The 13062-nt window shown below is 36.9% G+C and overlaps 1 protein-coding gene across 2 annotated transcripts in view; it reads left to right on the forward strand.

Moving 5' to 3' along the window:
* ZNF420 (zinc finger protein 420) overlaps positions 1-8360 on the forward strand; it is a 41193-nt gene extending 32833 nt beyond the window's left edge. Inside the window, exons 6-7 of one of the 2 annotated variants that reach the window (XR_014257061.1) lie at positions 1435-1561; positions 7330-8360. Coding sequence is in view for 1 of the 2 variants with exons in the window: in XM_082439315.1 (XP_082295441.1) it covers positions 1435-1457 (23 nt within the window). In the remaining variant the exon portion in view is untranslated. The other variant, XM_082439315.1, reaches the window with a different exon arrangement.
* The last annotated feature ends 4702 nt before the right edge of the window (positions 8361-13062 follow it).

Below are 13062 nucleotides of genomic sequence, written 5' to 3' on the forward strand. Positions count from 1 at the left end.
TTATTTTATAACTGGAGATTTGTACCTCTTTATCCCCTTCACCTATCCCCCTGCCCCAAACACCCGTTCTCCCCTCTGGCAACCACCCATTTGTTCTCTGTATCTACGAGTGTTTTCATTTTGTTTGTTTTTTAGACTCTACATATAAGTAAGATCATATGGTATTTGTCTTCGACTTATTTCACTGAGCATAATACCCTTTAGATCCATTCATGTTATCAAAAATGGCAAGATTTCATTTTTTATGACTAATATTCCATAGAATATATATACCACATATTCTTTATCCATTCATCTATCGATGGACACTTAGGTTGCTTCCATATCTTAGCTTGTAAATAATGCTGCAATGAACAATTGGGAGCATATATCTTTTTGAATTAGTGGTTTTGTTTTCTTTGGGTAAATACCCAGAAGTGAAATTGCTGGATCATATGGCAGTTCTATTTTTAACTTTTGGAGGACCTTCCATACTGTTTTCCATAGTAGCTGCATCAATTTACAGTCCCACCAACAATGCACAAGGGTCCCCTTTTCTCCACATTCTTGCCAACATTTGCTATTTGTTGTCTTTTTGATGATAGCTATTCTGACAGGTGTGGGGTGGTATCTCATTGCAGTTTTGATTTGCATTTCCCTGATGATTAGTGATGTTGAGCATCTTGTCATATGTCTATTGGTCATCTGTATGTCTTCTTTGGAAAAATGTCTATTCAGGTCCTCTGCCCATTTTTTAATTAGGTCGTTTGTTTTTTTTGATGTTGAGTTGTATGTGTTCTTTGTATATTTTGGGTATTTACCCCTTATTGGATATATTATTTGCAAATATTTTCTCACATTCAGTAGGCTGCCCTTTTGTTTTGTTGATAGTTTCCTTCACTGTGGAAAAGCTTTTTAATTTGATGTGGTCCCATTTGTTTTATTTTGGCTTTTGTTCCCTTGCATGAAGAGACAGATGAGAAAAAATATTACTAAGATCAATGTCAAGGATCATACTAAGCAGGTATATCTTGATGGGAGAGTGTCACGTTTTAAGAAAGCATATAAGATGGGATATATTTCATTCTCGGAAAATATATTTTGTCCCTGAGAGCTTCTCAGATATGAAGAGTTCATTTGTTCTTATGGTGGCATATTATTCTTATAGCTATATATAATTCTTTTGTTGATGTACCATAATTCTGACAGAATTCCAAAATTCTCATTTTCCTCCTGGGCACCTGGCTACCAAGCTCTATAACAAATTTCCCATTCTCCCCTACCAGTTATGGTCCTGTGACTCAGTGAAACATTATCAGAAGTGATATGCAATTTCCGTCTCATTTGCTCAAAGATTAATTTCTATAAGAGCATAGAAATAAATCCTAATGCATCATTAATTCCAGTTAAAGTAAATATTTAATGTGGCTATTAAAGGATATATTTTACTTCCAGTTCTAGATCAAGATGGAGTATAAAGAAATATCAGACTGTGGTAGAAGAGTAACTGCAAGATGTAAAAGAACTCTGAAGAGTACCCAAAGGCCGAGCGAGAATATCAAAGAAAAGATAAATTTTGAAGGTGGGCCCCATCTCTAACTCTGGGGTTCAGTTCAAGTTTCACAGAAGGTGTGGTTTCAGCCCACTGGATGGTGGAGAATTTTGGTGGGTTTCCAGGGCCAGAGCTGATCTATAGTCATCGAACAAACAGGAAACAAACCTTTGGGACACAACTGAATTGCAACTGGTATAGTTGAGGTGCTGGTACAAGGTTTGGAGAACACGGTGTCTGCATTGAAAGGGCCATGGGAAACTGCCAGGGCATAAGTGACCCACAACTTGTGTGTGGGCACCTGGGGAGAGTCAGAAGCTGCTGTGGCCCAAGGACTACAGTTCACATTATCTGCATCAGGAAGTTAGTCTGCTGGCCTTGGCTGGGCTGCAGAGTTCCAAGAGACTATATGCTCTCTAGGTACATGGCTGGGGCAGAACAGCACTGAATGTTCTCACATACCCGCACTACTAAACAATCATAAAGGAGCAAGGAAAAGCAAAACACTGCACACCAGGTCCAGTAAGAGAAGCCTATTGAAAAGCTCAACATCATGCTCACTCTAAAGGAGAAAATGCTTAGAAGCCAGTCCATTATAGTACAGCAGGTACTGAAAGTTAAATTTGGAGCTGTGAGGCAATAAATTGATAACTGGCACAAGGGTGGATGAATATCTTCAAAATGCAAACTGCTTTCAGTCAGAAAAACTCAAATAAGTGAGTTGAAAAGTGTAGAAATCCATATGCATTTTACAGAAAAGAAAACCTAAATTATCAATAAACATAAGAAAAATTGTTCCTCCTCATTAGTAATCAGGGATGTGAACCAGAACTACACAGACACCTGCTCACAAATGTCTATTGGCAAAAATAAAGTTGGCAAGTATCAAGAGTTGGTGAGGATTTGGAGAAATGGTAATTTCATCTCCTGGTGAGAGTGAAAATCATAACTACTTTGGAAACATAGGCAATACCTATTAGCTTTAAAGATGCATATGCCCAATGACTTAATATATAGACATATTAAGCATATAGATATAGAATAGATATATCCCCTATAGAAAACTTAACACAGATATACCAGAATGTAAATACAAAGATGGTCCTAGTGACATTGTTCATTTTACTTTTATTTCAGTCTTAGAACTATATAATTAAATGTTTATAGAACATTCCACCCACTAACAGCAGAATATACATTCTTTTAAGGACTCATAGAGCATTCACCAAGATCGATTGTATGCTGGGTCATAAAACAAACATCAACAGATTTAAAAGAATTGAAATCATATAGATATGTTCTCTGACCATAATGGAATCAAACTAGAATCAATAAAAACAGAAAGCAATAAGAAAACATCAAACACTTGGAAATTAATCCACACACTTAAATAATTCATGGGTCAAAGAGGAAGTTTCAAGGGAAATAAAAAATGTATTGAACCGTAAAATTGAAAGTCCACACATATTCATATCAGCTTTGTTTGAAATAGCCAAAAACTGAAAACAATTCAGATGTCCTTTAGCAAGTGACTGGTTAAAAAAAACCTGGTACATCCACACCATGGAATAATAATCAGCAATTAAAACTTTAAAACAAAGAATGAACTATTGACACACACAGCAACTTGGATGAACCTCCAGGGAATTATGCTGATTGGAAAGAAAAAATCTCAATAGGTAACATAATATATGATTCCATTTATATAACATACTTGAAATGCTGAAATTATATGATGTAGAAAAGATTAGTGGGTGCCAGGGATTAAGGATAGGGGAATGAAAGAACAGGAGGGATGTGGGTGGTTATAAAAGGACAATGCAGTGGATTCTTGTGATGAACTCTTCTATATTTTGACAAAGTTGGTGGATACACAAACCTACATGTGATAAAATTGTATAGAACTAAACACACAGAGACATGTAGATACACACACAAATGAGTACAAGTAAAACTGGGAAAATCTAAATAAGATCATCAGATTATATCAATGTCAATATCCTGGTTGTGATATTGCCTTATAATTTTGCAAGGTGTTATTTTGAGGAAAATTGGGTAAACCATTGGATATGTATAATATGTAATAATATATAATAAGTATATTAAATGCTGACTTTCAGTCATTTTACTGAAGTTTTTCCCAGTAAACTTTTTTAATATAAATCTATTTATTTATTATTTATTTTTGGCTGCATTGGGTCTTTGTTGCTGCGCGGGCTTTCTCTAGTTGCAGCGAGCGGGAGCTACTCTTTGTCACGGTGCGCAGGCATCTCATTGCAGTGGCTTCTCTTGTTGTGGAGCTTGGGCTCTAGGCGCAGGGGCTTCAGTAGTTGTGGCTCGTGCGCTCTAGAGTGCAGGCTCAGTAGTTGTGGCGCACTGGCTTAGTTGCTCCACGGCATGTGGTATCTTCCCCGACGAGGGCTCCAACCCATGTCCTCTGCATTGGCAGGCGGATGCTTAACCACTGCACCACCAGGGAAGCCCTCCCAGTAAACTCCTGATTGGATGAAGCTTGCCCTCTAATAGATTCCTCCAGAAGGACTATGGGAATGCATACATATTGAAAACTATTTTTCTATGGCCTTGTACTGGAAGGAAAACTTGGCTGGATACAAAATCCTTGGTCCACACTACCTCTTGAGTTTTTTAAAAATGCTGTCCCATCTTTGCATTTCTTTTTAGTTTTCGAGAAGTGTAATGTCACTACCCTCTCCTCCCAAATGGAGAAACTAATAAAAACCTATGATTATGCTAGAATTTTGAGAATATTTGCCTTACATTTCTAACTAGTTTCACTATTTTATTTTATGTATCTATTTACTTTTGGTCTCACTGCGAGGCATGCAGGATCTTAGTTCCCCAACCAGGGATCGAACCCAGGCCTCCTGCAGTGGAAGCATGGAGTCCTAACCACTGGACCGCCAGGGAATTGCCTAGTTTCACTATTTTATGTTTTTACATTTTACACTCTTCTGGCCTCACCAATTAAACTATGATATGCTTTAGAACTAATTCATATCTTTTATCTCTCTTTCCATACTGCTGGTCATAATATCTGGTACCAAAAAAAAAAAAAATGTAGCCAATATTGTTTTACTCAATCCAAGTAAATACGTATTTAAAAAAATACAAGTTGGGACTTCCCTGGTGGTCCAGTGGGTAAGACTCTGCGCTCCCAGTTCAGGGGGCCTGGGTTTGATCCCTGGTCAGGGAACTAGATTCCATATGCCAGCTACAACTAAGAAATCTGCAACCCTGCATGCTGCAACTAAGACCCGGCGCAGCCAAAATAAATAAATATTTTTTTAAAAAAGATCTCCCATTAAAAAAAAAAAAAATGACATGTTAATGGTGCGTGGAGAGATATTTCTTAAAACTTTGCTAATTCTTTGAAATTTTAAAATATATGTATCTCTAGAATTAAAGAAATAAAAAGGCAATTTCCATTGGTAAATAAGAATTTATAGTAAAAACGTATTTAAGAATGTATTTGATGGGAACTCCCTGGCAGTCCAGTGGTTAGGACTCAGTGCTTTCACTGACATGGGTCTGGGTTCGATCCCTGGTCAGGGAACTAAGATCCCACCAGCCACGTGGCACAGCCAAAAGAAAAAGAAAAAGAAAAAAAAGAATGTATTTGATGAAATAAAATTTATACTTTAAGGCAGGAGAAGAAATTTTAAACAAAAAATTCTCTCTCTCTCCGTCCATTTGGGCCGCCTTCCCCCCTCCGTAATGTGCAGTGTGCATCTGCTTTACACTTTAACCAGACCTCCTCAAAAATGGGAATCCTTGCTCAACTGTTAGGATAATTTTTTTCCCCTTACTTCTGATGCTAGCAATGTAACTTCTTAAAGGAATAGCATTCTTTCCCAACTCTGTAGGGGGTCATAGTGACTTGCTGCTCACTCTGTATGTGCTTACCTGGACTGTATCCTTGGTGAACTTGATGTAAAATATCACTATATCGTTTTGATGTATGATCTTTTGTCTTGGAAACGTATATGAGTGTGCCTTTGAATTCTAACAGGCAGAACAGTTCTCAGGGCTTTCTGAGAGTCTGTCTCCCAGGTTATAATCCTCAGTTTGGCTCAAATAAAATTCTCTTTCTTTTTCTTAACTTGATTGTTAATTGAATTTTCAATGACATATTGAATCATTTAATCAATATACTGTCCTCTTTGTGTTTTGTAATCATTTTTTATTTAAAGTCTATTTTGTCTGACAATAATGTAGCCATCCCAGCTCTCTTTTGGTTACTATTTTCATGGAGAATCTTTATCCATCCTTTTACTTTCTGTCTCTTTATGTCTTTGTATCTAAAGTGAGTCCTTTATAGACAGCATATAAATTGGTGGATCCATTCCACCAATCTCTGCCATTTAATTGGAGAGTTTAATTCATTTGCATTTAAAGTAATTAATAAGGAAGGACTTCTGCTATTTACCTATTTGTTTTCTGTATCTTATGTATTTTTTGTTCCTGAATTCCTCCATTTCTTTTGTACATAGTTGATTTTTTTTGTATTTAGTTAAATTTTTAGTAGTATATGACTGATTCTCTTTTTTCCTTTTCTGTATATTTTTAGTTACTTTCTTAGTGTTGGCCTTGGGGATTACAATTTACATCTTAAATTTTATAACATAGTTTGAATAATACCAACTTAGCCTCACTAGTATACAGTCTGCTCCTGTACATCTCTTTTCCCCCTCTTCATATTATTGTCACAGGTCATACCTTTATACATTGTGTATCCATTAACATAAATTTATTCTTTTTTATGCTTTGCTTTTAAGTCATAGAGAAAAAAGAGAGGAGTTCCAACCAAGTACAATAATACTGGTTTTTATATTTTCCTATGTATTTATGGCTTCAAGTTACTATCTACTGTCCTTTTATTTTAGACTAAAGCATTTCTTATAAGGAAGGTCTTGAGAGTTTAGCTAAACTATTTCATAACATTGCTGCCTTGGCATCCATTTTGTGTAGTCAAGTGACCTGCAAGGGCCTTGAATTAACACTAGCTCCCCCACCAAGCACATGCCATAAGTAACTACCCACAGAGTCACAAGTAAATGTAAGTTCCTGATAGGAACCCCCCAACGGCCTTTGTAATAAACAGACTCCCCTGCCTCCTAGGGCCTTCCCCTTTGATAAGACCTCCACAAAGCTTACTGAAACCCCATTCTTTTTGGTTTGAATCAACCAATCTGGCCTTAGCATGGGAACCCCAAAACACTCTACCCACACACCCTAATAAAGGCATGTGCCCTACATCCTGCTGTGCTCTCTGCCTGCACCCTTGACCTCCCTGCATGGCCCCTTGAGGCGTGCTGTGTACCTCCTCCAGGACCTGTGAGTAATAAACTTCTCTATTTCAATTCCTTTGTGACCTTTTTTTCAACTGCAGTTCACCACCCAACACCCTGGGGCTCTTAAGTAGCCCAAATGTTAATTTAACGAAGTCACAACAGAAGGTCTACTAGTAAACTCCTTCAGTTTTTATCTGGGAATATCTTAATTTCTTCTTCATTCTTTTTAAAAATATTTATTTATTTATTTCGCTGCTCTGGGTCTTAGCTGCGGCACACAGGATCATCGTTGCAGCATGTGGCTCTTAGTTGCAGCATGCGTTATGTAGTTCCTTGACCAGAGATCGAACCCAGGCCCCCTGCATTGGGAGCACAGAGTCTTAGCCACTGGACTACCAGGGAAGTCCCCTCTTCTTCATTCTTGAAAGATAATTTTGCTAGCTATAGAACAACTGTCAACATTTTGTTTTTGTTTTTCTCTTTCAGGATGTTAACTATACCATTTCACTGTCTTTCACGGTTTCTGATAAGAAATGAGCCGTTAATCTTATTGAAGCTCCCTGGTATGTGACAAATTGATTACTTCTTGCTGCTTTCAATGTTGTCTTTTCTTTGCTTTTCAATAATTTAAATATTACATGTCTCAGTGTGGACCCCTTTGAGCTTATCCTGCTTGCAGCTTATTGAGAGTCTTGGATGTATATATTTCATTTCTTTATCATGTTTGGGGAGATTTTGGCAGGCATTTCTTCAAATATTTTTCCTGTTCTTTTCTCTCTCCTTCTGGGCTCCTATTACACATATATTGGTATGCTTGATGTCGTCACACAGGTCTTGCAGGCTTTCTTCATTTTTCTTCACTCTTTTTTCTTTGTGCTCTTCAGACTAGATCATTTTAATTGCCTTATCTTCAAGTTCACTAAGTTTCCTGCCTCCCTCAGATCTGCCACTGAACTCCTCTAGTGAATTTTTCATTTCAGTTATTATACTTTTCAGTTCCAGAATTTCTTTTTAGTTCCTTTTTATAATTTCTATCTTTTGACTGACATTCATTTTTGTTCATATATTTTAAAAATTTCCTTTAGTTTTTTTGTCCATGGTTTTCTTTAGCTCATTGAGTATATTTGAGATAGTTGGCTTAATGTATTTGACTAGTAAATCCAATGTCTGGGTTTCCTCAGTGATAGTTCCTGTCAAATTCTTTTTTAACATATGAATGGGACATACTTTTCCATTGTCTTTGTATGCCTTGTAATTTTTTGTTGAGATGTGGACATTTTGAATAAAATAACGTTGTAACTGTGGAAATCAAATTCTTCTCCTCCTCAGGGCTTGCTGATTTTTTTGTTGAGGACTGCAGCCATCCATTTGTTTAGTGACTTCTCCAAACCCTTTTTGGAAAGTGTGTATTCCATGTTGTGTATGGCCACTAAAGTTTCTGTCCTATTATCTCTGAGGTCAGACAGAGATATTGATTAAAGATTCAATCTATCAAGTAAATATAACAATTATAAACATATATGCACTGTCTTAGTCAGCCTGGGGTGCCATAACAAAATTCCATAAGTTGGGTGACTTAAGAAACAGAAATTAATTTTCTTATAGTTCTGGGGGCAGAAATTCGGAGATCAGGGTGTCAGTATGGTCACTTCTTTGTCCAAGCACAGAGAAATAGAGTGACCAACCTCTCTGGTGTCTCTTCTTATAAAAGCACTAATTCCATCATGAGGTATCCAGCATCATGACCTCATGTGACCCTAATTACCTCCCAAAGGCCCCATCTCCAAATACTACCACATTAGAGGTTAGGACTTCAACATATGAATTTAAGGGTTACACAAACATTCTGTTCATAATATGCTCCTACAAACAGAGCTGCAAATTATATGAAGCAAAAAATGACATGATTGAAGGTAGAAATTTTTACACAATAGTAGTTGGAGACTTCAATACTCCATTTTCAGTAATGAACAAAACAATGAGACAGAAGATCAGTAAGGAAATAGAGAACTTGAACAACACTTTGTACCAACAGACATATACAGTACATACCCAATAACAGCAGAAAACTCATTTTTTCTCAAGTGCATATGGAACATTCTCCAGGATAGATATATAGTAAGCCACAAAACAAGTCTTAGTAAAATTTAAAAGACTGAAAATGTACCAGGTATATTTACCAATCACAATGGAATGAAACTAGAAATAACAGTAGCAGTAGGCAAGTGGGAAATCCACAAAAAATGTGGACATTAAACACACTCTTAACCAACGTATCAGAGAAGAAATCACAAGGGAAATCAGAAAATATATTGAGACGAATTGAAATAAAAACACAAGATACAAAAACTTATGGGACACATCCAAATCAGAGGGGAAGTTATAGCTATAAATATTTACATTAAAAAAAGAAGAAAAACTCAAATCAATAACCTAACTTTAGGGACTTCTATGGTGACACAGTAGTTAGGAATCTGCTTGCCAATGCAGGGGACACGGGTTCGAGCCCTGGTCTGGGAAGATCCCACATGCTGCGGAGCAACTAAGCCCATGCGCCACAATTACTGAGCCTGTGCTCTAGAGCCCACGAGCCACAACTACTGAGTCCATGTGCCACAACTACTGAAGCCTGCGTGCCGAGAGCCTGTGCTCCACAACAAGAGAAGCCACTGCAATGAGAGGCCACCACAATAAGAAGCCCATGCACTGCAACAGAGTAGCCCCCGCTCGCCGCAGAGAGCCCGTGTGCAGCAACAAAGACCCTACTGCAGCCAAAAATAAATAAATAAATAAAATAATAACCTAACTTTACACCATATGAAACTAGAAAAAGAACAAGCTAAACCCAAAGCTATCAGAAGAATACAAATACTAAATATTAGAGCAGAGATAAACTAAATAGAGAATTCTATGTAAAAATAATCAACAAACCCAGAAGTTGATTCTTTGAAAATAACAGCAAAATTGATAAACCTTTGTCTATGAGTATAAAGAGAGAGACAGAAGAATTAGATCACTAAATCACTTTCAGAAGTGAAAGTAGGGATGTTACTATCTATTTTACATAAATAAAATGGATTATAAGAGAATAATACAAACAGTTGTTGGCCAACCAAAGTGATAACCTTGATGAAATGGGCAAACTCCTAGAAATACACAAATACAAAAAGCAGCTCAAGAAGAAATAGAAGATCTTAACAGACTTATCACAAAAAAGGAAATTAAATCAATAATCACAAACCTCCCAACAAAGATAAGCTCAGGACCAGGTGGCTTCACTAGCGAATTCTAGAATAATGAACACCAACACTTCTTAAAGTCTTCCCAAAAATTGAAAATTGAATTTAAGGGAAAACTTCCAAACTCATCCTATGAGGCCAACAATAGCTTGATATCAAAGCCAAAAACAAAAAATAAAACCGAAAAAACTCCTAAAAGCCAGTATCCCTTATGAATATAGATGCAAATATCCTCAACACAATACTAGCAATAATATGCTAGTTATACACTGTGGCCAAGTGGAATTTATCCCAGTCCTGTGAGGGTGTTTCAATATACGAAAACCAATGTAACGTGCTACATTAATAGAATGAAGAGGAAAATCTGAATGATTATATCAATTGATGCAGAAATATGTCTTAGTTAAAACTATAAATCTCTTAGAACAAAACATAGGTGTAAATCTTTGTGACCTTAGATTAATGGTTTCTTTGATATGATACCAAAAGTATAGCAATAGTAGAAAAAATAGACAAATTGGAATTCTTCAAAATTAAAAACTGTTTTGCTTCAAAGGGTGCCACCAAAAAAGTAAAAAGACACCTACAAAATGGGAGAATATGTTTATAAATAACATATCTGATAAGTAACTTGTCTGAGTCCTTTTGCTATAAGGAATTCCATAGCTGAGTGGCTTTTACACAACAGAAATGTATTTCTCACAGTTCTTGAGGCTGGAAAGTACAATATCAAGGTGCTGGCAGATTCCGTGCCTGATGAGGGTCCACTTTCTGGTTCTTAGATGGATGTCTTTTCACTGTGTCCTCACATAGCAGAAGGGGCAAGTGAGCTCTCTGGGCTCTTTTATAAGGGCACTAATCCCATTTGTGAGGGCTCTGCCCTCATGACATAATCATCTTCCAAAGGCCCCACCTCCAAATACCATTACATTTGTCATTAGGGTTTGACATGTGAATTTTGGTTGGGTGGGGGACACACCAACATTCAGACCATAGCAGAATTTGTATTTAGAATATATGAAGCACTCTTACAGTTCAACAATAAAAAGAACCGCACTGTTATGGACTGAGTGTGTCCCCCACCCCACCAGATGCATATGTTGAAATCCTAACCCACAACTGGAATGTGCAGCCTTTGGGAGGTAATTAGGTCATGAGGGTGTAGTTCTCATGAATGGCATTAGTGCTGTCAAAAAAAAGAAACAAAGAGATGAGTTTTCTCTTGGCTATGTGAAGATATAATGAGAAGGTGGCCATCTGCAAACCAGGAAGACTGTCCATACCAGACATCAGATCTGCCAGTGCCTTAATCTTTGACTTCTAGCTTCCAGAGCTATGAGAAATAAATGTTTGTTGTTTAAAATCACCCAATTTATGGTATTCTGTTACAGCATCCTGAACTAAGACACCAATTTAAAAATTTGAAAAGGATTTGAATAGACATTTCTCCAAAGATATACAAACGGCAAATAAACATGAAAGGATGCTCAACATCATTAAGGAAAGGCAAATCAAAACCATAGGTAATAAGTACCACTTCACACCCACCGGGATGATTATAATCTAAATGATGAACAATAATAAGTGTTGGTTTAGATGTGGGGAAATTGGAACCCTCATACATTGGCATTGAGAATGATGTGGTAACTGGAAAACATTTTGGTAGTTCCTCAAATAGTCAGATGTAGAATTACCATATGATCTATGGGACTTCCCTGGCGGTCCAGTGGTTAAGACTCCATGCTTCCACTGCAGGGGGCACTGGTTTGATCCCTGGTCGAGGAACTAAGATCCTGCATGCCACTTGGCATGGCCAAAAATGAATAATTAATTAATTAATTAATTAAAAAAAAGAATTACCATATGATCTAGGAATTCCACTCCTAGTTATATATCCAAAAGAAATAAAAATATATGTCCACACAAAACTTGTACACAATGTTCAGAGCAGCAATATTCATAATAGTCAAAATGTGGAAACAATCCAAACGTCCACCCACTGATGAATGGATAAATAAAATGTGGCATAACCATAAAGTGGAATATTTGGGGCAATAAAAGGGAATGAAGTTCTTACCATATGATTCAGTAATTGGGTTCCTTGGTATTTACCCAAAGGATTTGAAAACTTATGTACACACAAAAACCTGCACATAGATGTTTAGAGCAGCTTTATTCATAACTGCCAAAACTTGGAAGCAACAAAGATGTCTTTTGGCGGGTGAATGAATAAGCAAACTGTGGTACATCCTGCCAATGGAATATTATTCAGTGCTAAGAAGAAATTAGTTATCAAGTTATGCAAAGACATGAAAGAAATTTAAATTCATATTACTAAGTGAAAGCAGTCAGTCTGAAAAGGCTACATACAGTATGATATCAACTACATAACATTCTGGAAAAGGCAAAATGAAGGACACAACAAAAAATTTATTGTTGCCAGTAGTTAGTGGGCAGGGATAAATAAATGGAACACAGGGAATTTCGGGGCAGTGAAACTACTCTGTATGTTATAATGGTGGATTTGTGTCATCATAACGTTATCCAAACACATACAATAAACAATACCAAGAGTAAACTAATGTAAACTCTGGACTTTGGGTGATAATATGCCAATGTAGGTTCATCACCTGTAACAAATGTACCACTCTAGTGGGGAATGTTGATAATGGGGGAAGCTAAGCATGTGTGGGGTTGGGGGTCATATGAAAAAATCTCTGTACCTTTCACTCAATTTTGATGTGAACCTAAACCTTCTCTAAAACATAAAGTCTATTTTTTTAAAAGGAGAATGAAGTACTGATACATGCTACAACATGGATTTTGAAAACATTATGCTAATGGAAAGAAGTCAGTCATAAAACACAACATATTGTATAATTCCACTTATGTCCAGGATAGTCAAATTCATAGAAGCAGAAAGTAGATTAGCGGTTGCCAGGGCCTGGAGTGGCTGGGGGGAAATAGCGAGTGATTGTTA

The sequence above is a fragment of the Balaenoptera physalus genome (genome assembly GCF_965194825.1).
Source record: "Balaenoptera physalus genome assembly, chromosome: 19".
NCBI classification, from domain to species: Eukaryota; Metazoa; Chordata; class Mammalia; order Artiodactyla; family Balaenopteridae; genus Balaenoptera; species Balaenoptera physalus.